General features: G+C 45.6%; 1 protein-coding gene across 1 annotated transcript in view; it reads right to left on the bottom strand.

The window, feature by feature from the left end:
• LOC112069733 (rho GTPase-activating protein 29) overlaps positions 1-23,711 on the bottom strand; it is a 99,100-nt gene that overhangs the window by 59,130 nt on the left and 16,259 nt on the right. The window contains exon 3 of the mRNA XM_070438677.1: positions 260-403. Coding sequence (XP_070294778.1) covers positions 260-403 — 144 coding nt within the window. The remainder of the gene's footprint in view (positions 1-259; positions 404-23,711) is intronic.

Below are 23,711 nucleotides of genomic sequence, written 5' to 3' on the forward strand. Positions count from 1 at the left end.
GAGACAGGGTGTCAGGGAGACAGGGTGTCAGGGAGACAGGGAGACAGGGTGTCAGGGAGACAGGGAGACAGGGTGTCAGGGAGACAGAATTAGAGAGACAGGGAGACAGAAATAGAGAAACAGAGAGACCGAGACAAAGAGAGGCCCAGCATCGTGTAGGGACAAAGTGTGTGTGAGCCATGTAAGAGAGGGAGATAGGGAGACACGGACTCGGGGTGTGTGTGAAACGTGTTTCTATGTCCTAGCAAGTGCTGCTCACCTTTGACCTGTGCGATGACGGTGCCTGCAGCACTGAGGATGTCGACAGAGTTGAGGGTCTGGTGTTTGTTGATGACGGCCTTCAACACGCGCAGCAGCTCCCCCAGACGCTCATGGACCACCTGGTGAAGACAGTCCTGGTGATCTGGAGGACAAACAGACACAGAGACAAGACTGTTAGTGACCCATCTCATCTCAGTAACACTGTAGAACAGGTGATTGTCCTAGGGCTGCACGATTTATCGAATTCAGATCAAAATTGTGATTTTGACATGTGCAATATCCTCCCTTTGACACTGTTAATACAACAAAAACAAGACAGTGGTACCTCCTCCAATGAGATGCGCTAGACTCTCTACATGCACAGAGGATGCTGACCAATCACAAGTGGCCTCTCTCACTCTCTGCATGTCATGCACATGCTGGCCAATCACAATCGTCCCCACTTAAGAGTGCTCAGTTAGATGCTGGTGAGGAGAGAAAGGGCTTCACAGTGAGGGTCGGAAAATTTTGATTTGATTTGGGAAAATGAGTGCTGCTCGTGCTGACGAGAAGGTCCATTTGGTGCCGAAGAAGGGAGCATCTTCAGTGGTATGGCATTATTTCGGCTACAGGTGAACCGAGGTCAACCAAATTTAAGTGTTGTGCAAAAAGTGCCTCAGAGTTGTGACGACGACAAGCGACAACACGACACATTTATTCAGTACATTTGAAGAACCACCATCCCCTACTTTACAACGATCGCAAGGTGAAAAAAGACCCTCAGCGACAACCAGCCATCTACGTTAAGCAGGCATTGATTGCCGATGTGTTTTCATTGTAACTCCCTATGTAAAAAAAAAAACATCCCACAGACACATAGAAATGACCGAGGCCAAAGACCTGGTTCCTATTTACACTGTCATGACTGTCCTGATCAGGTCAGGTTACAGGAGACCACAACACTACAGATTACCTCTCAACCCCAACAGAGGAGGAGAGATCTAGGGGTCTGAAGATGTGGGGGTTTTATGACCCCTCACACCCATGGTAATTCTGAGGCCACAGACAACATTCCTTTGTCCCTCTCACTATGGAGGACCAGTCTCAGAACTGTAAACATGCAATAAAGGGACTTTGGAACAATGGTTTCCGTCAACTACAATGGTGGTCATGACGATAGATGGAATATGAAAATGTATGTCATTTTTGTTTTGTTATTAAAGGTTAATAGATGACGTTATTATGAAAACATTGTAACGTTAAGAGTTTTCCTCGTATATGCTTGATGTTTATACATTGTTGTCACGATCGTGTGGAGAGACGGACCAAGGCGCAGCGGGATATGAATACATCTTCTTTTATTAGAACGACGAAGATGAAACACGAAACGAAACACTTATACAAACTATACAAAACAACAAACGACCGTGAAGCTATAAACGTAGTGCACACACACAGGCTACAAACGTTCAACATAGACAATTACCCACAAACACCTAAAGCCTATGGCTACCTTAAATATGGCTCCCAATCAGAGACAACAATAACCAGCTGTCTCTGATTGAGAACCAAATCAGGCAACCATAGACTTTCCTAAACACCTACACTCAACCATAGACATACCTAGACACATACACTCAACACAAACCCATACACTACAACCAACACCCCCTATACCATATAATCACCCAAAACACACACATACCCCATGTCACACCCTGACCTAACTAAAATAATAAAGAAAACAAATAATACTAAGGCCAGGGCGTGACAATTGTACGTTGTGTGGAAAATGTCCAAATCAAAGAGAATGTTTCGAGAGATGAAATGTGAAGTTAGTTGTCTAAAATTGGATTTGAGTAAAATCTATACCTTGCCCTTAAACCTGGTACGCCCAGAGAATTGCCCTGAAGGCGGTTACGCCCACTTCTGACCCGAGGGTATAAAACCTGTGAGTGCAGAATTAAGCACATGACTAAGTGACCCGAGCTGCAGCCAAAGGTCTAAAAGGTCAACGAACCCAAAACGCAACAAGTTGAAGACAAAGAAATCTTTTTCTACCCAAGCTACGGATGAGTAGCGTGTCTAAGCGGGTGTATTCAAGCCGAACCACCTAGCCTCCACTCCCCATCGAATCGTGGTATCTACACTCTTTCATCTTTACGCTGTGAGCTCTGAGCTACAGAGCTATCTGTCCTCCGAAGACCCCTTCCAGAGCGAGGACAAAGGAACAGGCCAGTAAAGCCAAAGGACACAGACATCGTGTCGTGAGGACACCTAGAGAGGTGCGCAGGAGAAGTGCGTCATTGAGCAGCTTGAACGGTCCACGCGGGAAAATCCACGGAGAACCTCCACAAGTAATTACATCATTATATTCTGACTCATAACAGCGGCAGTTTGGGGCAAGGCTAGTGTTGAGCATAGCTGACAATTTCACCCAAATGTATATTCCTCTTGTGTACTTTCTCTCTTTCTCTCTCTTTTAAATCCCCATTTTGGGTAACACGCGCCCTAGTGTGTTGGCCCGTTATACTAAGTTCTAATCAATAGCCTAGAATGTGTTTTTGTGTATCTGTATCTTTTATCATCATTTTAGCTTTTTAGTAAATAAACATTCAACTAAGACTGGTGTGGTGCTAATTCATTAGTGAGACCCGGGTCCGTGCTGAATCCCGGGCTATACGACGTTCAGAACGAGACTGTTAGAGGCAACTGGTTAATTAGCGGCTGTGGTAAAATCGATATTCTGATATTCTTTGAGTTAATTTGGGAAATAGAAACTCAATAAAAACTAGTTTTCCCATGGTGCCCCAGGTTAATGAGTTAATAATTGCTTGATTGAGTTAATCACGTAATTAGAAACTTGTAATCATTCGATGAGCAACAGTCGCCACATTAACTAATACAACGTCACGACAACACAGTCAGCAAAAACTGCTTCAAGAAGATGATCAACAAGCTGGACAGGAGATACAAGATTCCATCTCGCAGATATTTCTCCCAAGTCGACATCCCAACACTGTCTAACACAATTAAGGGAGTTGAAAGGTCAAGTAGAACAACAGAGCCCTACAGTAGTTTGACAGTACACTGTATTGTTAAGGAGTTTCAACTGAAAGGTCGGTACTTGAGGACATCATAAGCTACTTGCCCGAAGATCACAGGGAGAAAACATGTCTCTGGGGTTGAGAGAAACTTTAGCCGCCTGGGGCCTGAATGAGGAGCAGCCAGTGTGCATGAAGATAACGGTGCAAACGTGGTAAAGGCCATCACCGTTGACGATGACCAAACTGTGGTAAAGGCCATCACCGTTGACGACTGGACAAACGTGGTAAAGGCCATCACGTTGACGACTGGACCAAACGTGGTAAGGCCATCACCGTTGACGACTGGACCAACGTGGTAAAGGCCATCACCGTTGACGACTGACCAAACGTGGTAAAGGCCATCACCGTTGACGACTGGACCAAACGTGGTAAAGGCCTCACCGTGACGACTGGACCAAACGTGGTAAAGGCCATCACCGTTGACGACTGACCAAACGTGGTAAAGGCCATCACCGTTGACGACTGGACCAAACGTGGTAAAGGCCATCACCGTTGACGATGGACCAACGTGGTTAAAGGCCATCACCGTTGACGACTGGACCAAACGTGGTAAAGGCCATCACCGTTGACGACTGGACCAAACGTGGTAAAGGCCATCACCGTTGACGACTGGACCAAACGTGGTAAAGGCCATCACGTTGACGACTGGACCAAACGTGGTAAAGGCCATCACCGTTGATGACTGGACCAAACGTGGTAAAGGCTCACCGTTGACGACTGGACCAAACGTGGTAAAGGCCATTCACGTTGACGACTGGACCAAACGTGGTAAAGCCATCACCGTTGACGACTGGACCAAACGTGGTAAAGGCCATCACGTTGACGACTGGACCAAACGGGTAAAGGCCATCCGTTGACGACTGACAACGTGTAAAGGCATCACGTTGACGACTGGACCAAACGTGGTAAAGGCCATCACGTTGCGACTGGACAAAACCGTAGTGGTAAAGGCCATCACACGTTAACGATCGAACAAAACGTGGTTAAAGACCATCACCTTGACGATGGACCAAACGTGGTAAAGGCATCACCGTTAACGACTGACCAAACGTGGTAAAGGCCATCACCGTTGACGACTGGACCAAACGTGGTAAAGGCCATCACCGTTAACGACTGAACCAAACGTGTAAAGGCCATCACCGTTGAATGACTGGACCAAACGTGGTAAAGGCCATCACCGTTGACGACTGGACCAAACGTGGTAAAGACCATCACCGTTGACGACTGGACCAAACGTGGTAAAGGCCATCACGTTGACGACTGGACCAAACGTGGTAAAGGCCATCACCGTTGACGACTGGACCAAACGTGGTAAAGGCCATCACCGTTGACACTGGACCAAACGTGTAAGGCCATCACCGTTGACGACTGGACCAAACGTGGTAAAGGCCATCACCGTTGACGACTGGACCAAACGTGTAAAGGCCATACCGTTGACGACTGGACCAAACGTGGTAAAGGCCATCACCGTTGACGACTGGACCAAACGTGGTAAAGGCCATCACCGTTGACGACTGGCCAAACGTGGTAAAGGCCATCACCGTTGACGACTGGACCAAACGTGGTAAAGGCCATCACCGTTAACGACTGGACCAAAGTGGTAAGGCCATCACCGTTGACGACTGGACCAAACGTGGTAAAGGCCATCACCGTTGAACGACTGGAACCAAACGTGGTAAAGGCCATCACCGTTGACGACTGGACCAAACGTGGTAAAGGCCATCCACCGTTGACGACTGACCAACGTGGTAAAGGCCATCACGTTGATGACTGGACCACGTGGTAAAGGCCATCACCGTTAACGACGGAACCAGAACGTGGTAAAGGCCATCACCGTTAATGACTGGACCAAACGTGGTAAAGGCCATCACCGTTGATGACTGGACCAAACGTGGTAAAGGCCATCACGTTGATGACTGGACCTAACTCCAATGTTTTGGATACAGGCTGCACCTTGGTAGGCTATGTGTTACATGTTTTTAAAGGCACTTTGGTTTAATTACAATAATGACTGAGCCTACTTACAGTGCATTCGGAATGTATTCAGACCCCTTGACTTTTTCCACATTTTGTTACATTACAGGCCTATTCTAAAATGGATTAAATACATTTTTTCCCCCATCAATCTACACACAATACCCCAGTCTGTATCACATCCGGCCGTGATTGGGAGTCCCACAGGGCAGCAAACAATTGGCCCTGCATCGTCCGGGTTTGGCCGGGGTAGGCAGTCATTGTAAAATAGGAATTTGTTCTTAACTGACTTGCCTAGTTAAATAAAGGTTAAGTAAAATAAAAAATAAATAATGACGATGAGAAAACAGTTTTAGAAAATGTTGTTAATTCGTAAAAAAAACATCTCTCATTATTCTCTGCAGATCCTCTCAAGCTCTGTCAGGTTGGATGGGGAGTGTCGCTGCACAGCTATTTTCAGGTCTCTCCAGAGATGTTCGATCAGGTTCAAGTCCGTGCTCTGACTGGTCCACACAAGGACATTCAGAGACTTGTCCCGAAGCCACTCCTGCATTGTCTTGGCTGTGTGCTTAGGGTCGTTGTCCTGTTGGAAGGTGGACCTTTGCCCCAGTCTGAGGTCCTGAGCTCTCTGGAGCAGGTTTTCAACAAGGAGCTCTCTGCACTTTGCTCCGTTGATTTTTCCCTCGATCCTGACTAGTCTCCCAGTCCCTGCCGCTGAAAAACATCCCCACAGCATGACCACCATGCTTCACCGTAGGGATGGTGCCAGGTTTCCTCCAGACGTGACGCTTGGCATTCAAGCCAAAGAGTTCAATCTTGGTTTCATCAGACCAGAGAATCTTATTTGTCATGGTCTGAGAGTCATTTAGGTGCCTTTTGGTAAACTCCAAGCGGGCTGTCATGTGTCTTTTACTGAGGAGTCGCTTCTGTCTGGCCACTCTACCATAAAGGCCTGATTGGTGGAGTGTTGCAGAGATGGTTGCTTTTCTAGAAGGTCTCCCCTCTCCACAGAGGAACTCCGGAGGTCTGTCAGAGTGACCATCTGGTTCTTGGTCACCTCCCTGACCAAGGCCCTTCTCCCCCGATTTCTCAGTCTGGCCAGCTGGCCAGCTTTAGGAAGAGTCTTGGTGGTTCCAAACATCTTCCATTTAAGAATGATGGAGGCCACCGGGTTCTTGGACCTTCAACGCTGCAGAAATGTTTTGGTACCCTTCCCCAGATCTGTGCCTTGACACAATCCTGACACTGAGCTCTACGCACAATTCCTTCAACCTCATGGCTTGGTTTTTGCTCTGACACGCACTGTCAACTGTGGGACCTTATATAGACAGGTGTGTGCCTTTCCGAATCATGTCCAATCAATTGAATTTACCACAGGTGGACTCCAATCAAGTTGTAGAAACATCTCAAGGATGATCAATGGAAACAGGAAGCACCTGAGCTCAAATTTGAGTCTTATAGAAAAGGGTCTGAATACTAATGTAAATAAGGTATCTGTTTTTTTTATTTTATAAATTGGCAAACATTTCTAAAAACCTGTTTTCACTTTGTCATTATGGGGTATTGTGTGTAGATTACTGAGGATTTGTATTATTTAATCCATTTTAGAATAAGGCTGTAACGTAACAAAATGTGGAAAAATTCAAGGGGTCTGAATACTTTCCGAAGGCACTGTATCTCTCCACTCTGTCTCCTCTCTCTCCTTTCTCTCCACTCTGTCTCCTCTCCAATCTCTCTCTATATACAGTATATACTGTCTATTCACCGCTATTCTCTGGAAGGAAAAATATCAAAGGAGAGAGAGAGAGAGAGAGAAATAGAGATTGGAGAGGAGACTGAGTGGAGAGAAAGGAGAGAGAGGAGACAGAGAGAGGAGACACCGAGAGATGGAGAGAGAGAGAGAGAGAGCGAGAGAGGAGACACCCTGCATCCCACTGCTAGATGGGAGACCAGATGCTGCTGGAAGTGGTGTTGGAGGACCAGTAGGAGGCACTCTTTCCTCTGGTCCCCAAAAAAATCCCAATGCCCCAGGGCAGTGATTGGGGACATTGCCCTGTGTAGGGTACCGTCTTTCGTATGGGTCGTTACACGGGTGTCCTGACTCTCTGTGGTCACTAAAGATCCCATGGCACTTATCATAAGAGTAGGGGTGTTAACCCTGGTGTCCTGGCTAAATTCCCAATCTGACCCACATACCATCATGGCTACCTTATCAACCCCAGCTTCTAATTGGCTCATTTATCCCCCTCCTCTCCCCTGTAACTATTCCCCAGGTCGTTGCTGTAAATGAGAACGTGTTCTCAGTCAACTGACCTGGTAAGATAAGGGTTAAATAAATCATACTAATTTGAGAGACAGTTGCTTTCTGACTACATAGAAGGGTATATGCTTAGCCACCAGACCATTAAGTAGACACACATTTGTGATTTTAGAGGCCTTAGCAAACTCAGTGGAGACCGTAAATGTGACTACCTGATAACTAATGCATAAATACACATGACCTGGTGTGGTCTTTCTGTAATCAGTGGTTAGTCAGTTAGATATCCTATATGTGTAGTAGTGTGTACACACATCCAGAACAGACCGTTATGCTAATGCTACAGCGCTGCCTGGCTCTATCGATGATAAGAACAAGACTACTTTAGTATTCAACCAGCTTGATAGTGTACACATCACATAGTTAGAGGATGAGCTAATTAGAAGGCAGCTGAATGGGAGGACAGAATGATCTAACAGTGTCCAGATGCTTGTACAACTCCCTCAACGGTTTTCATTCACCACTGCAGGCCAGTGAATAGGATAGTAACACCGTCTGACAGCCTAGTAGGACGCACCCGTAACTGTTTTTACCCAGAACCCTGTGAAACTGAGAGCCACAGAGAAGGTCAGAGTCAACACCAACACACACACACACACCACACACACACACCAACACACCACACACACACACACACACACCAACACACAGGCCTGTCAAAGCCACATTTGTGCTGACAGTGGTCCCTGGATTACCCTGCTTATGGTAAAGGGGATCAGGGTCGTCCCTGGTTACCCTGCTTATGGTAAAAGTGGTATCAGGGCGTCCCTGGTTACCGCTGCCATGGTAAGGGGATCAGGGTCGTCCAGGTTACCCTGCTCATGGTAAAGGGGATCAGGGTCGTCCCTGGTTACCCTGCTCATGGTAAAGGGGATCAGGGTCGTCCAGGTTACCCCTGCTCAATCCGGATAAAGGGGATCAGGGTCGTCCCAGGTTACCCCTGCTCATGGTAAAGGGATCAGGGTCGTCCCAGGTTACCCTGCTCAATGGTCAGGGGGGAATTAAAGGGGTTCCGGGTCGCCCCCCGGGTACCTGCTCATGGTAAAGGGATCAGGGTCGTCCCAGGTCACCCTGCATCATGGTCAAAGGGATCAGGGTCGCCCCTGGTTACCCTGCTCATGGTAAAGGGGATCAGGGTTCGTCCCAGTTACCCTGCTCATGGTAAAGGGGATCAGGGTCGCCCCTGGTTACCCTGCTCATGGTAAAGGGGATCAGGGTTGTCCCTGGTTACCCTGCTTATGGTAAAGTGATCAGGGTCCCGCGTTACCCTGCTTATGGTAAAGTGGATCAGGGTCCGTCCTGGTACCCTGCTCGGTAAAGGGGATCAGGGTCGTCCCAGGTTACCTGCTCATGGTAAAGGGATCAGGGTCGCCCCTGGTTACCCTGCTTATGGTAAAGGGGATCAGGGTCGCCCCTGGTTACCCTGCTTATGGTAAAGGGGATCAGGTCGTCCCTGGTTACCCTGCTTATGCCCCACGAGACAGAGGCTCTTCTTCTCTAGAAGAGGGATGGAGGGAGACTCCGTAATGCCCATAATGCGTCATGTTCTTGAACATTACGTCCACGGCATCCTAGATTAAGCTAATTAACAGGACATTACATTGAGTCCATAGGCTCAACAGGACAATATACAGAGGCTGGCGGTTTAACCCTGCGCCTCCCTGTTAGAGAGGAGCACAAACCCTGCGCCTCCCTGTTAGAGAGGAGCACAAACCCTGCGCCTCCCTGTAGAGAGGAGCACAATGGGGTAGAGCCCTGTTCCCACCAGGGACCTCAGGCTACACACACTTCTCCCCAGTATAGGGGGAATAGACCTCTATCTGTTGCAGCCACCGACCGGGGGGCTTAGATCACAATGGATGAGAGGAAGAGTTTCACCATGAAAACAAGACTACTGGAACAGAAAGATTTGCTTAGTTTCACTCCACTGTGCAAACATTTAGAGCATAACAACTATGAGATTTGGTAAAAGGAGAAAAACAAAACAACAGCTATAGCACGCTATCTGCAGGGAAGTCATTTGTTTTCATTATGCGGAAACTCATCAGTTTGCTGAGGAGTCTGTTTGAGTGGGAAAAGCTTCCCTTTTGTCTCAGAGGCCATTTGCAAACAGTGGGCCTGTCTCCTTGTGGGCCTGCCTGCCACATGAAGCATTAATGGAACAATAATCACAACGCCAGCTCCAGAAGGAAGGAGATAGAGAGAGAGAGATGAGAGAGAGAGATGAAGAAGAGAGATGAGAGAGAGAGATGAAGAGAGAGAGATGAGAGAGAGAGAGATGAGAGAGAGAGAGATGAGAGAGAGAGAGAATGAGAAGAGAGAGAGATGAGAGAGAGAGAGATGAGAGAGAGAGAGAGAGAGAGAGAGGTGAGAGAGAGAGAGATGAGAGAGAGAGGGGAAGGAAGGAAGGAAGGAAGGAAGGAAGGAAAGGAGAGGAAGGAAGGAAGGAAGGAAGGAAGGAAGGAAGGAAGGAAGGAAGGAAGGAAGGAAGGAAGAGAGGGATGTTGGGTTCCCTCCCTGGGTTTGTCCAAACTTGCCCATTTAACACCACATCCAAGGCCTTGCCTGGGGTCAGGGATCAGGAGTGAGAGAGGAGGCCTTGCCTGGGGTCAGGAGTGAGAGAGGAGGCTTTGCCTGGGGTCAGGGAATTCAAGGAGTGAGAGAGGAGGCCTTAACTGGGGTCAGATCAGGAGTGAGAGAGGAGGGCCTTACTGGGGTCAAGATCAGGAGTGAGAGAGGAGGCCTTGCCTGCACCCCATTGCCACATTTTAACTTCATTAGCATCATGGAAACCACTGCATTCCCAGCCTGGCTGTGTCTCTTGATAGGAAGTAGGGTGAAAGCAAGGGAGTGAGTGGGGATCCATTATAAAACACATTGTTAGATTCACACATTCACTATCGAAATGGCACCTCAACACGAAAATACATTTCCAGCCTCTCCAGACTCTATAGGCAGCTATCTAATGAGTTAGGCATTAAATAGACCTTTCTTTCATTCACAGCTCTTTTGTTACTCAAAAGGCCTGATGATCCTATGTATGGATCAACCACACCATAGGCTCCATATCACAGACTCCTATAGCGGTGATTCCACTCAAATAGTAACTTCACACAGACAATTAATTACAATGCCATTTGCATTCCCTAAGAACACTCCTTACATAAAAGGTAAGACAATGTTGGGAAATATCCCCCAAATCTCCCTCTATCCTCTCCCTGGTCTTTTTACACTGCTCAAAAAAATAAAGGGAACACTTAAACAACACAAGTGTAACTCCAAGTCAATCACACTTCTGTGAAATCAAACTGTCCACTTAGGAAGCAACACTGATTGACAATAAATTTCACATGCTGTGTGCAAAATGGATAGACAACAGGGTGGAAATTATAGGCAATTAGCAGATACCCCAATAAAAGGAGTGATTCTGCAGGTTGGTGCCACAGACCACTTCTCAGTCCTATGCTTCCTGGCTGATGTTTTGGTCACTTTTGAATGCTGGCGGTGCTCTCACTCTAGTGGTAGCATGAGACGGAGTCTAACAACCCACACAAGTGGCTCAGGTAGTGCAGCTCATCCAGGATGGCACATCAATGCGAGCTGTGGCAAGAAGGTTGCTGTGTCTGTCGCGTAGTGTCCAGAGCATGGAGCGCTACCAGGAGACAGGCCAGTACATCAGGAGACGTGGAGGAGGCCGTAGGAGGGCAACAACCCAGCAGCAGGACCGCTAACTCCGCTAACTCCGCCTCCGCTTCGCTAGCATCCTAATCCTGAACGAATGGCGTTTGGATGGGAGGCTTGGACGGTTGACTTTTTCCTTGACCCGCTCAAATGCTATTAGCTCTCATTACTGACAGTGAAGAGGAGTTGCAGTTCATGGGAGGGTGCCCACACCAGTGAGATGTGTTGAACAACATGATCATTGGTAAAGTTGTCCATGGTTTTCTGTTTGGGCTTTTTTTCTCTCTTCTGGGCTGGGCAGAGGGGGGCTGGGATAGGCTGGGCTGGGCAGGGCAGAGGGGGCTGGATAGGCTGGGCTGGGCAGAGGGGGGATGGGATAGGCTGGGCTGGGCAGAGGGGGATGGGATAGGCTGGGCTGGGATAGGCTGGGTGGAGCTGGTTTAGGTTGGACTGGGCAGGGCAAAGGCATGGCTGGGTTGGGCTGGGCAGGGTTAGGCAGGGTGGGTTAGCCGGGTTGGGTTAGCCTGGGTTGGGCAGGGTTACGCTGAGCAGGGCTGGGCTGGGTTAGGCTGAGCAGGGCTGGGTTAGGCTGAGCAGGGCTGGGTATATACCTGCTATTGATTATAACCTTCTATTGCTCCATGGAGAACACCTCCTATTGGCTCCTGGGAGAACACCTGCTATTGGCCTCCTTGGGAGAAACAACCTGCTATTGGCTCCTGGGAGAACACCTGCTATTCGGCTCCTGGGATGAACGCCTGCTATTGGCTCCTGGGAGAACGCCTGCTATTGGCTCCTGGGAGAACGCCTGCTATTGGCTCCTGGGAGAACGCCTGCTATTGGCTCCTGGGAGGTATTGTTCCCTCCAGAAGAAGATATTCAGACAGGAGATGGGTTTGTTGTTAAAAGTTGGGGCCGAAGCTTTGGCAGTTTCCTCACTCTATCCCCACTCGGGTACCCACTCCATCTCCTCCTCCCTCCCTCCCTTCCTACACCAAACCAAGTTCTCATTTGGGTCCCCCGGGAAGGAGAGATCTTGGTCAGACGCTGTACGGTTTGTCCCAGCCACCCTCCACACTCAGTATGTTCATGTTTTGTTTACGTCGACTTCAAACAAGGATCCCCCTTCTTTCACTTAACAGCAACACTGAGTGGTTTCGTATGACAGCTCCCAGTTCTCCCACCAGTCTCTCCAGTCTTCAGGTCTGCCTGACGATAACCAGTTCTCCCACCAGTCTCTCCAGTCTTCAGGTCTGCCTGACGATAACCAGCTATGAGTTCTTCACAGCGTGCCTCCTCTCTCACTACATGTAAACAAGGCTAATTATTCTGGACATCATAACCACACTTGAGCACCAAGTTAAGAGACACAATGTACTGTACGCAGTAACATACTAACATCACTTCCTTACTATTGTCTCCTACTCCGGCACTCAACGTTCCCAGTCTATTAGCCACCCGTCCTGGCAACCCACATTCCGCACACCTGGCAACCGTCATTGCGCACACCTGCTCCCCATCGTTATGCAAACCTGGACCATCACCACCCTTCATGATTATTATTAAACTCACCTTCTGCACCTGCTTCCTGACTTCAGGAGTATACGTTACAACCATACCGGACACATAACATCCCACTGAATGATCTAACCACTAGCTACTGTTTGGCTAGCAGACTCCATTTACTCGCGTGTATTTAGAGTTTAAGGCAAAGATTGGCCCTTCCTGGCTCCCGTCATGCATGTTGGCACATAGTGCAGGGTGTCAGATTCATTCTGCCTGGTCCTGGTACTTTGATCCAGCATTCGGCTGGGAGTGGCAGATTGGAGGGGTCTCTTCATTACATTTGCCATCTTGGTTTCAAATCCTTATGCCGCGTTAAGGTTCTAGTCGGAACTGGAAATCGTCCAACATGGTAATTTGTAGAAAGATGATCCTTAGTTTCTCACTTGGAAATGAAATCAGAAGCTCTACGCAAATGACTTACATTCATTTTAACTCTGAGATTGTGAGTTTCCGATAGCCAACGACCGGGGCATTAATCCAAGATGGGAGGCATACAGGAAGTTATATGTGGGTTGAAGGGAGGGTTCCGTTGAACGTAATCTAAGAGTCAAATTGACCATCCTTTGTTTTCGGTAGTAAATGTATGATTGTGTAAATAGATGTTATACCGTCCTTGTCCATACATAATAGTTATGAAGATATTAAATGATTGTTAAAGCTGAGATCTGCATAAAATGAAGCAGAAACTGTTTGTTACTTTGTTGTTAATGTAACTTCACAAACGGATGTGGTAGTTTCATCAGTACAGATTCTAGCTTTAAAAACAGGAGAAACAAAGAACTGTGTTGCAAATACCTAAAATATGTCCGGTTTCAAAAAGGGATGATCTGAATATGTCCGGTTTCAAAAAGGGATGATCTGAATATGTCCGGTTTCAAAAAGGGATGATCTGAATATGTCCGGTTTCAAAAAGGGATGATCTGAATATGTCCGGTTTCAAAAGGGAATGATCTGATTTTTCCGGTTTCAAAAAGGGATGATCTGAATATGTCCGGTTTCAAAAAGGGATGATCTGAATATGTCCGGTTTCAAAAGGGATGATCGGAATATGTCCGGTTTCAAAAAGGGATGATCTGAATATGGTATGATCCGCATCCGTTCCCACACTCTTCAACTGGAGTACCGTGATGGGTAACAGTCAACAGGTGACAAGATATTTGTCCAGGTAGATTGATATCCTGCTGTCCTCTCCAACCATCCTGCTCCCTCTGTTGACTACAGGAGACATGGGCTCACTTGGTCAGGAAAAAACAAATCATGTTTGTGCCCGACCCCAATGTGTCCACTGTGGTGGCAGAGAAAATCTAGTTCGTGTTTTCATGTGTCGAGGCTCGAGTACGATCCATCAAACAAACTAATTACAGAGGTTCAACGTCAGGAGTAGGCAGCATTTATCTGACTGAATTATCCATTTAGGCTGACAAAAGCTTATCAATAGTTTTTTTTTTTTAAACTAACAAAAAACAATCCTTCTTTTCCCACAGGTGCAATCAATCCCATCCTGCAACCTAAGACGTACTGTGTGTATCAGACACTCAACATGTTCTGCTCACACCTACTGTGATGGTCCGGGCCTAAACCACACAAAAACAACACTAGACACTATGGAACACGAAGCTTTAACCATCTCATCCTGGAATATACAAGGTCTGAGGTCATCTGCCTTTGGCCTAAAGAGCAGGAACCTGGACTTCAAAGAAATCGGAAATACAGACATTGTCATTCTACAAGAAACATGGTATAAAGGAGACGGACCCACCGGTTGCCCTCTAGGTAACAGAGAGCTGGTAGTCTCATCCACCAAACTACCAGGTGTGAAACAGGGAAGAGACTCAGGGGGTATGCTCATTTGGTATAGAGCAGACCTAACTCACTCTATTAAATTAATCAAAACAGGAACATTTTACATCTGGCTAGAAATTAATAAGAAAATGAATGTCCTCATGTGTGCTACCTACTATCTCCCCCCAATAGAATCCCCATACTTTAACAATGACAGCTTCTCCATCCTAGAGGGGGAGATCAACTATTTCCAGCCTCAGGGACATGTACTAGTCTGTTGGGACCTAAATGCCAGAACTGAACAAGAACCTGACACCTTCAGCACACAGGGGGACAAACACCTACCTGGAGGTGACAGCATTCCTTCCCCCATAACCCATGACTGTATTCCCTCTCAAATATGCCCCCCTAGACACTACGACAACATAACCAACAAAAATAGGGGTGTCAGCCCACTGCTGCTTCTTCTACAGGCAGATGTGACCCCGCTTCCTCTGTTTAATATATTTCCATCCATGTAAATAAATACTCCGCCCACACTTCTATTTTTCAAACATTTTACTATACTTTTTATTTTATTTTTAAAATATGCAGATAGACAGATTAAAAGTAAACTTATATCTGACAGTCAGCTTTCTAACTCTGCCCATAACTTTTGGACTTTAAAGTACTCCCAGAAGGCGTGTATTATTGAGTCATCGGCCCACACTTCAATCCCCCTACTGAGAAGTGAATCTTGCACAGTCGTTATACGTGATAACAAGGCCAAGGCCCTGGTTTATACAAAACAGGAGAAAAACAACAACAATTAAGCTAATGTAAGACATTTCAATCAGCTTATTAGTCATGAAGTTGAATGTAGAGTAGGTTATACTTCAAAATAAGTTTGTAAAAATCACACAATAATACAACATTTACAGGCTGGAAAAGAATGGGACCATTTCTCATGTTCTGGTTCGTTTGTGGTTCAAATGTGGAGTAACTGCAACTAAATCTTCAAAAGGGTTTGTCTGACTAAGCAGGTTCAATTACAGTGGCTTTAAATACAGATCCACTCTCAGCGGCCATAACATAATTTTTTTAACTGAATTTGTAAAACGACCACCAGTGAACAGACCATCGGGGGCAAATTTTAGGTTGGTATTTCACAAGGGGTGATTTTGACCACAAATCACTCAAACAGCATTTAGGGCTTTTCTCAAAGGACCCACGACAGAGACACTTTCCCATAAAGCTTTGGCATCGTGAAGGAGGAAGAACCAAAAAGAAAAGAGATGTGTTCTCTCTCGTACTGTACAACTTTACATTGAAACCAAACTACAAAAGCCTGACAGAAATGGGAAGAGAGAAAATAGTAATTCCCAAAACCTTTCTGGAAGGCTGCCATGACGATGTCAGAAATATTAGACAGAGAGTCTTACTACGTGTTACAGAACACCTGGATATCTGTTGTCAACAGCTAGCTACCCGTTCAACATTCATCCACCCGGATATCTGTTGTCAACAGCTAGCTACCCGTTCAACATTCATCCACCCGGATANCTGTTGTCAACAGCTAGCTACCCGTTCAACATTCATCCACCCGGATATCTGTTGTCAACAGCTAGCTACCCGTTCAACATTCATCCACCCGGATAGTAGTGATGGGAGGATAGATACAGTTACAGTGCATTTGGAAAGTATCAAGATCCCTCCACTTTTTCCACATTTTGTTAAGTTACAGCCTTATTCTAAAATCGATTTTAAAACATTTACAAAGTGAAAACAGGTTTTTCAAAATTGTTGCTAATTTATTAACATAAAAAAACTAAAATACCTTATTTACTTACGTATTCAGACCCTTAGCTATGAGATTCGAAATTGAGCTCAGGTGCATCATGTTTCCATTGATCATCCTTGAGATGTTTCTACAACTTGGAGTCCACCTGTGGTAAATTCAATTGACTGGACATGATTTGGAAAGGCACACCTGTCTATATAAGGTCCCACAGTTGACAGTGCATGTCAGAGCAAAAACCAAGCCGAGGTCGAAGGAATTGTGCGTTGAGCTCCGAGACAGGATTGTGTCGAGACACAGATCTGGGGAAGGGTAACAAAACATTTCTGCAGCATTGAAAGTCCCCAAGAACACAGTGGCCTCCATTTTTAAAAGGAAAAAGTTTGGAACCACCAAGACTCTTCCTTGAGCTGGACGCCCGATATATCGTATCGTTTTGACAATATCGCAATATTATTTTAGCGTTAGTTAGCTGTACCTGCACCAAAACTCAGGTACCTGCACCTGCACCAAAACAGTATGTTTCCTACATATCTCCATCTTCTTTTTCAATTTGTTTTCAGCAGTTTTATTTTGTTGACTGATCAAAACTAGTTGTTTTCTCTTGTCCCTCTGCAGCAGACATAGGGTGAGCAATATGTTTGGAACATCAAATCGCAATAAAATCACAGTATCGAATTGAAATGCATATAGAATTCTGAGAATCGTGAGAATTGCAATACATATCGTATCGTGATAATATCGTATCATGAGGGCCCTGCAATTCCCAGCCCTACTGAATAGATGTTCTCAACAGCTAGCTACAGTACCTGTTCAACAATCCCTCACCTTGATAGCTGTTCTCAACAGCTAGCTACAGTACCTGTTCAACAATCCCTCNGATAGCTGTTCAACAGCTAGCTACAGTACCTGTTCAACAATCCCTCACCTTGATAGCTGTTCTCAACAGCTAGCTACAGTACCTGTTCAACAATCATTCCCACTGTGAGAAAAATTATTACGTAGGAGCACCTCTTCTTATTAGAAGTAGCACGAGTAGTTAAAAACACACACGAAGTCATGAGGGATACACGCTTTAAAACAATAATAAAAGTGGGGATATTGTGACATAACTGATAGTGAAAACAACCATGTAAATGCAATACCATTTTATGTGGTCTGAAGCTCACCCTCAGTGAGATATTTTAAATTAATGACAAGAAAACTGTAATTCATAGAAAGAGGTTGGTTGGCTAAAATACGGACCAAGTCAAGTCAACCATCTGGCAGGAACAAACAGGCCTGCAGCTATAGGGTGACACACAACCTTTTAAAGAGACAGGTCCAAGATGTTATTCTAGAATATTGTGAATCTCAAAAACAAAACAACTAGAGAAGGGAAATAACCTTTCACCCATAAATCAACCATAACATTTGTGATGACAGCAACCATTTTAAATTAATAGTGAAGCAACCGTCAGCCGTATGGACACCAGTCACACCATCGGCTTCTACAGAGGTTTTCACCCCTCTCCATTGACCCTCCACTCCTTAATGTCATCACAACACCCCCAACCATGGCTAAAAAAAAATAGTCATACTTAACAGGTCAAGGCGCTACCATTTGGCAAAGAACAGACTTCACAAAAGACATTCACAATTTTTTTGGTCCGCTATTGATCTAAGGCACTAAAGAAACAAGTGACCATTTGTTCTGCTGGAATGCAGAGGAAAGAGCTGCCGACAGCAGCGAGACAGAAAGATTTTCCCCCTCCACCACCACTATCAACATGATTAGCTGTGCCTGTGCTCACTGACCGACATGGTACAGGTCAATATTGATACAACAGTTAGAAATACACTCAGGTAATCCACCAATAGGTTTCACTGGGCAGAGAGGGAGAGAGCTACTGTACCCGTCGGACTGACAAGCAGGAGATAAAAAGAAAAAAGGTTGAAAATATAACAAGTGATTCTTAGAGAAGGTGAACACATAAAACACACGATAGGGAAGATATGTCACATGAGAAGGAGATTAGTGTTTAGCTAAAAACAACATGAACTTTAGAGTGTAACAAGGCAGGTGCTACAGTAAAAACACAAAACACTGCCATTCTGAAAGAGCAAATTCAGTTGTATCAATTAAATCAAATTGTATTAGTCACATGCGCCAAATACAACAGGTGCAGTAGACCTCACAGTGAAATGCCGAATACAACAGGTGTAGTAGACCTTACAGTGAAATGCCGAATACAACAGGTGTAGTAGACCTTACAGTGAAATGCTTTCTTACCAAAACCAAACAATTGCAGTTAAAAAAAATGTTAAATATGGATAAGAATAAGAAATAAAAGTAAACAAGTAATTAAAGAGCAGCAGTAAATAACAATAGCGAGACTATATACAGGGGGGTACCGGTACACGAGTCAATGTGCGGAGGCACCGGTTAGTCGACGGTAATATGTACATGTAGGTAGGTAGGTTAGAGTTATTAAAAGTGACTATGCATAATAATACAACAGAGTAGCAGCGGTATAAAAGAGGGGGGGGTTAAAACATTAACAATGTTGTCTGATCAATATACCTCACCAGTATGTACTTAAGTGTGAGGGAATCTTTACATTCTGAGACACCACCAAAAGTGACACTGTGTTGACCAGGCCTTGTCTGTACCTTACATATGGGCTGATTGAGAGCCAGCGGGTCAGAGTTTAAGTTCACAGGCAGGCAGGGTGTTCCAAAAGCATACCAACCCAGACTAACAGACTGTCCTGTCTGCCCTCTAGAGTTGCTGAAGGCCTGGATCACACCACTGACAGGAGGAGAGGCTTTACATTTCTGGTGGTCAGGAACAAACTTCTCGCCCTACCTATCCATACATATACTGCCAGCAGGGTCAGTCTTGGAGCAAGCCTCCACACTGCCTCAGTACTGCCAGGAGGGTCACGTCTAGGAGCAAGCCTCCACACTGCCATAGTGGTCCTACAACACTGCATATGAATATTCTATAAATACATGAGTTTACACAGTACTGAAAAAGCTAACCTCAAACTGACACAGGGTATACACTGCTCAAAAAAATAAAGGGAACACTTAACAACACAATGTAACTCCAAGTCAATCACACTTCTGTGAATCAAACTGTCCACTTAGGAAGCAACACTGATTGCCAATAAATGTCACATGCTGTTGTGCAAGTGGAATAGACAAAAGGTGGAAATTTAGCAATTAACAAGACACCCCCAATAAAGGAGTGGTTCTGCAGGTGGTGGCCACAGACCACTTCTCGTTCCTATGCTTCCTGGCTGATGTTTTGGTCACTTTTGAATGCTGGCGGTGGCTTTCCACTCTAGTGGTAGCATGAGAACGGAGTCTACAACCCACACAAGTGGCTCAGGTAGTGCAGCTCATCCAGGATGGCACATCAATGCGAGCTGTGGCAAGAAGGTTTGCTTGTGTCTGTCAGCATAGTGTCCAGAGCATGGAGGCGCTACCAGGAGACAGGCCAGTACATCAGGAGACGTGGAGGAGGCCGAGGAGTGCAACAACCCAGCAGCAGGACCGCTACCTCGCCTTTGTGCAAGGAGGAGGAGGAGGAGCACTGCCAGAGCCCTGCAAAATGACCTCCAGCAAGGCCACAAATGTGCATGCGTCTGCTCAAACGGTCAGAAACAGACTCCATGAGGGTGGTATGAGGGCCCGACGTCCGCAGGTGGGGGTTGTGCTTACAGCCCAACACCGTGCAAGACGTTTGGCATTTGCCAGAGAACACCAAGATTGGCAAATTCGCCACTGGCGCGCCTGTGCTCTTCACAGATGAAAGCAGGTTCACACTGAGCACATGTGTCAGACGTGACAGAGTCTGGAGACGCCGTGGAAGAACGTCCTGCTGCCTGTACATCCTCCAGCAATGACCGGTTTTGGCGGTGGGTCAGTCATGGTGTGGGGTGGCATTTCTTTTGGGGGCCGCACAGCCTCCATGTGGTCGCCAGAGGTAGCCTGACTGCCATTAGGTACCGAGATGAGATCCTCAGACCCTTGTGAGACCATACTGCTGGTGCGGTTGGCCCTGGGTTCCTCCTAATGCAAGACAATGCTAGACTCATGTGGCTGGAGTGTGTCAGCAGTTCCTGCAAGAGGAAGGCATTGATGCTATGGACTGGCGGACCGTTCCCCAGACCTGAATCCAATTGAGCACATCTGGGACATCATGTCTCGCTCCATCCACCAACGCCACGTTGCACCACAGACTGTCCAGGAGTTGGCGGATGCTTTAGTCCAGGTCTGGGAGGAGATCCTTCAGGAGACCATCCACCACCTCATCAGGAGCATGCCCAGGCGTTGTAGGGAGGTCATACAGGCACGTGGAGGCCACACACACTACTGAGCCTCATTTTGACTTGTTTTAAGGACATTACATCAGTTGGATCAGCCTGTAGTGTGGTTTTCCACTTTAATTTTGAGTGTGACTCCAAATCCAGACCTCCATGGGTTGATAAATTTGATTTCCATTGATAATTTKTGTGTGATTTTGTTGTCAGCACATTCAACTATGTAAAGAAAAAAGTATTWAATAAGAATATTTCATTCATTCAGATCTAGGATGTGTTATTTTAGTGTTCCCTTTATTTTTTTGAGCAGTGTATATCAACATATAGAACTGATTTTCATTTAATATGGATATTTGTCTGTACATGTAAAGCTGTCAAATCTACGTGAACAGTTCCTGTACGTTCATAGATGACGAGGCACGTCTACTGCCTCTATTTCTCCCATAGTGCCCTGTTCTCTTCAGCATGAGCAAGTCATTTTCTGTCGGTGTTGTTTTTCATTCTTAAATGTCTGACACACAAAACAACCCTCATTCTGCCTCAGGGAGCCGTGAGAGAATGAGATAACCAGTGACACACCTGTCCTGTCCAGCAGAGCACAAATACAGTAGATTACAGTACACGCTAGTGCAATATTATTTTTGCGCTAGTTGGCTGTACCTGCACCAAAACTCCAGTATTTTTTCCTTCATAGCTTGTTCCCCATTTGTAATTTAAATAGTGATCAAATTTGTTTTCGTGCATTGTCATTTCCGTGACACACAGTCTTTAAAAAGATCCAGATAAATCAGGTTCCCTCCACAACAGAGACCCTGAATGGCGTCAGCTTCTGGGGAGAACGGAGACCCTGAATGGCGTCAGCTTCTGGGGAGAACGGAGACCCTGAATGGCGTCAGCTTCTGGGGAGAACAGAGACCCTGAATGGCGTCAGCTTCTGGGGAGAACAAAGACCCTGAATGGCGAAAGCTTCTGGGGAGAACAAAGACCCTGAATGGCGAAAGCTTCTGGGAAGAACAGAGACCCTGAATGGTGTCAGCTTCTGGGGAGAACGGAGATCCTGAATGGCGTCAGCTTCTGGGGAGAACGGAGATCCTGAATGGCGTCAGCTTATGGGGAGAGCGGAGATCCTGAATGGCATCAACCTCTAGAGAGAACAGTCAGTCCATTACTAAGATGAAGAACAAGAAGAAAGGACAGATATCACGTTTGAGGAAGAGACATACTGTAGCATCACACATATCAACTAGCTAGAGGAATCACAGTATCCTTACTGTATGTAGCATCACACATATCAACTAGCTAGAGGAATCACAATATCCTTTACTTTTACATGAATAAATGATACAGCTGTTCTTAGATCACACTCACTAGAAGGCAGATCATACAGACATCGCCCTTAACCACGCAAAAATATTCTAATGACGGTAACAAAGCTCCATTCTTATCAGGGATTCCACAAAGTATTTGCATTCACTGACCTCCAGGACTGGTCAGAGCATCAAATGGCTGTTGTAACCCTTGGGCGATTACTGACATGTCCTTCAAAAAGAGGCCATTGGACAATATCATGACCTCTCGGGATATATATATATATTTTTAAACCCCACCCACATTAAGCACATCATTATGAAAGCCATCTCAAACCCTGGGCAACCGAAACATGATAAAACAACCCCCCCCCCCCCACCCNCCCCCACCCACTGAAAAATGCTTACAAAGAATTGTAAAGAGAAGTAGGTTTCCCTCGCCAGTCCATCCAAACTAAATCGGAACTGTCTGCAACCAACCGATAATCGCCATTTAAGGTGACATGCAGAAGAAAAAAATGAAAACCTGCATAAAAAAAAAAAAGTTGCTGAAACTTGTCATGTGGTTCCCCAGGGATCAGTCCCAAGGCCACTGTTATTCTTACATGGGAAAGTATATATCCAACACTGCCAGTTAGCTACAAGCATACTAGTCTGAAGAAGTTTCTACTTGAGACAATGGGCGTTAGACTCACATCACTGACCGTGAATACAGCCCTCTGTTGTCAAGGTATCAAGAGTCCAGACCTGAACATAACGCGGAGCTGGAGAGGAGCTGGAGAGAGAAAGAGGAAGAGGAGGATTCCCTTTCTCTTCATTAATGACCTGGGTAATGAGAAACCCTAGCTTTTGTCACGCGCAGCAGAAACAACAGAGTTATAAATTGGATTAGGGATTCAAATCACTTCCATTCTAACCATAAACCAGTGATTCGTAACAGCAGCGTGTTAAAACGCTAAAGCCCAACCCTGCCCTCCCAACCGGCAACAATCACACTTTGAAGATGGTCAGTGAACCCGAAACACAAATCATTTTGATTTAATCACTTTTGTGCAAGTTCATTTCCTCAATTCTATTTGTAGAGAGTAGAGAGTACAAATGACAAACTGTGGCCAGTTACTCACTGAGATGTAATCATTAACATAGACATTAACATGGTCGCTAACATGGTCGTTAACATGTTTAAACTGTCAGGGCCATTAAACCGATCTGACTTTATCAACAAGAGCTAAATTTGGAACCTGCGACACAACTTTGTAATTCTAACCGTTTCAGAGTTAGAGCAAGCCTCCACAATGGTATGATTTTATTAGAGCTGTCAGAGTTAATCACTTAACTTTTTGTAATTTACATTTTTATCCCAATTAATCGCAGTTGTTCAAAATACTCTGAAAACATCCAAATACATAATCTACACAGCTAAAAACATCCAAATATATAATCTACACAGCTAAACACATCCAAATATATAATCTACACAGCTAAAAAACATCCCAAATATATAATCTACACAGCTAAACACATCTCAAATATATAATCTACACAGCTAAAACATCCAATATATAATCTAACACAGCTAATATTTCTCATCAAATAATAATCTAACACAGCTAAACACATCCAAATATATAATCTACACAGCAGAACACC

The sequence above is a fragment of the Salvelinus sp. IW2-2015 genome, unplaced genomic scaffold, assembly GCF_002910315.2.
Source record: "Salvelinus sp. IW2-2015 unplaced genomic scaffold, ASM291031v2 Un_scaffold1108, whole genome shotgun sequence".
Classification (NCBI taxonomy): Eukaryota; Metazoa; Chordata; class Actinopteri; order Salmoniformes; family Salmonidae; genus Salvelinus; species Salvelinus sp. IW2-2015.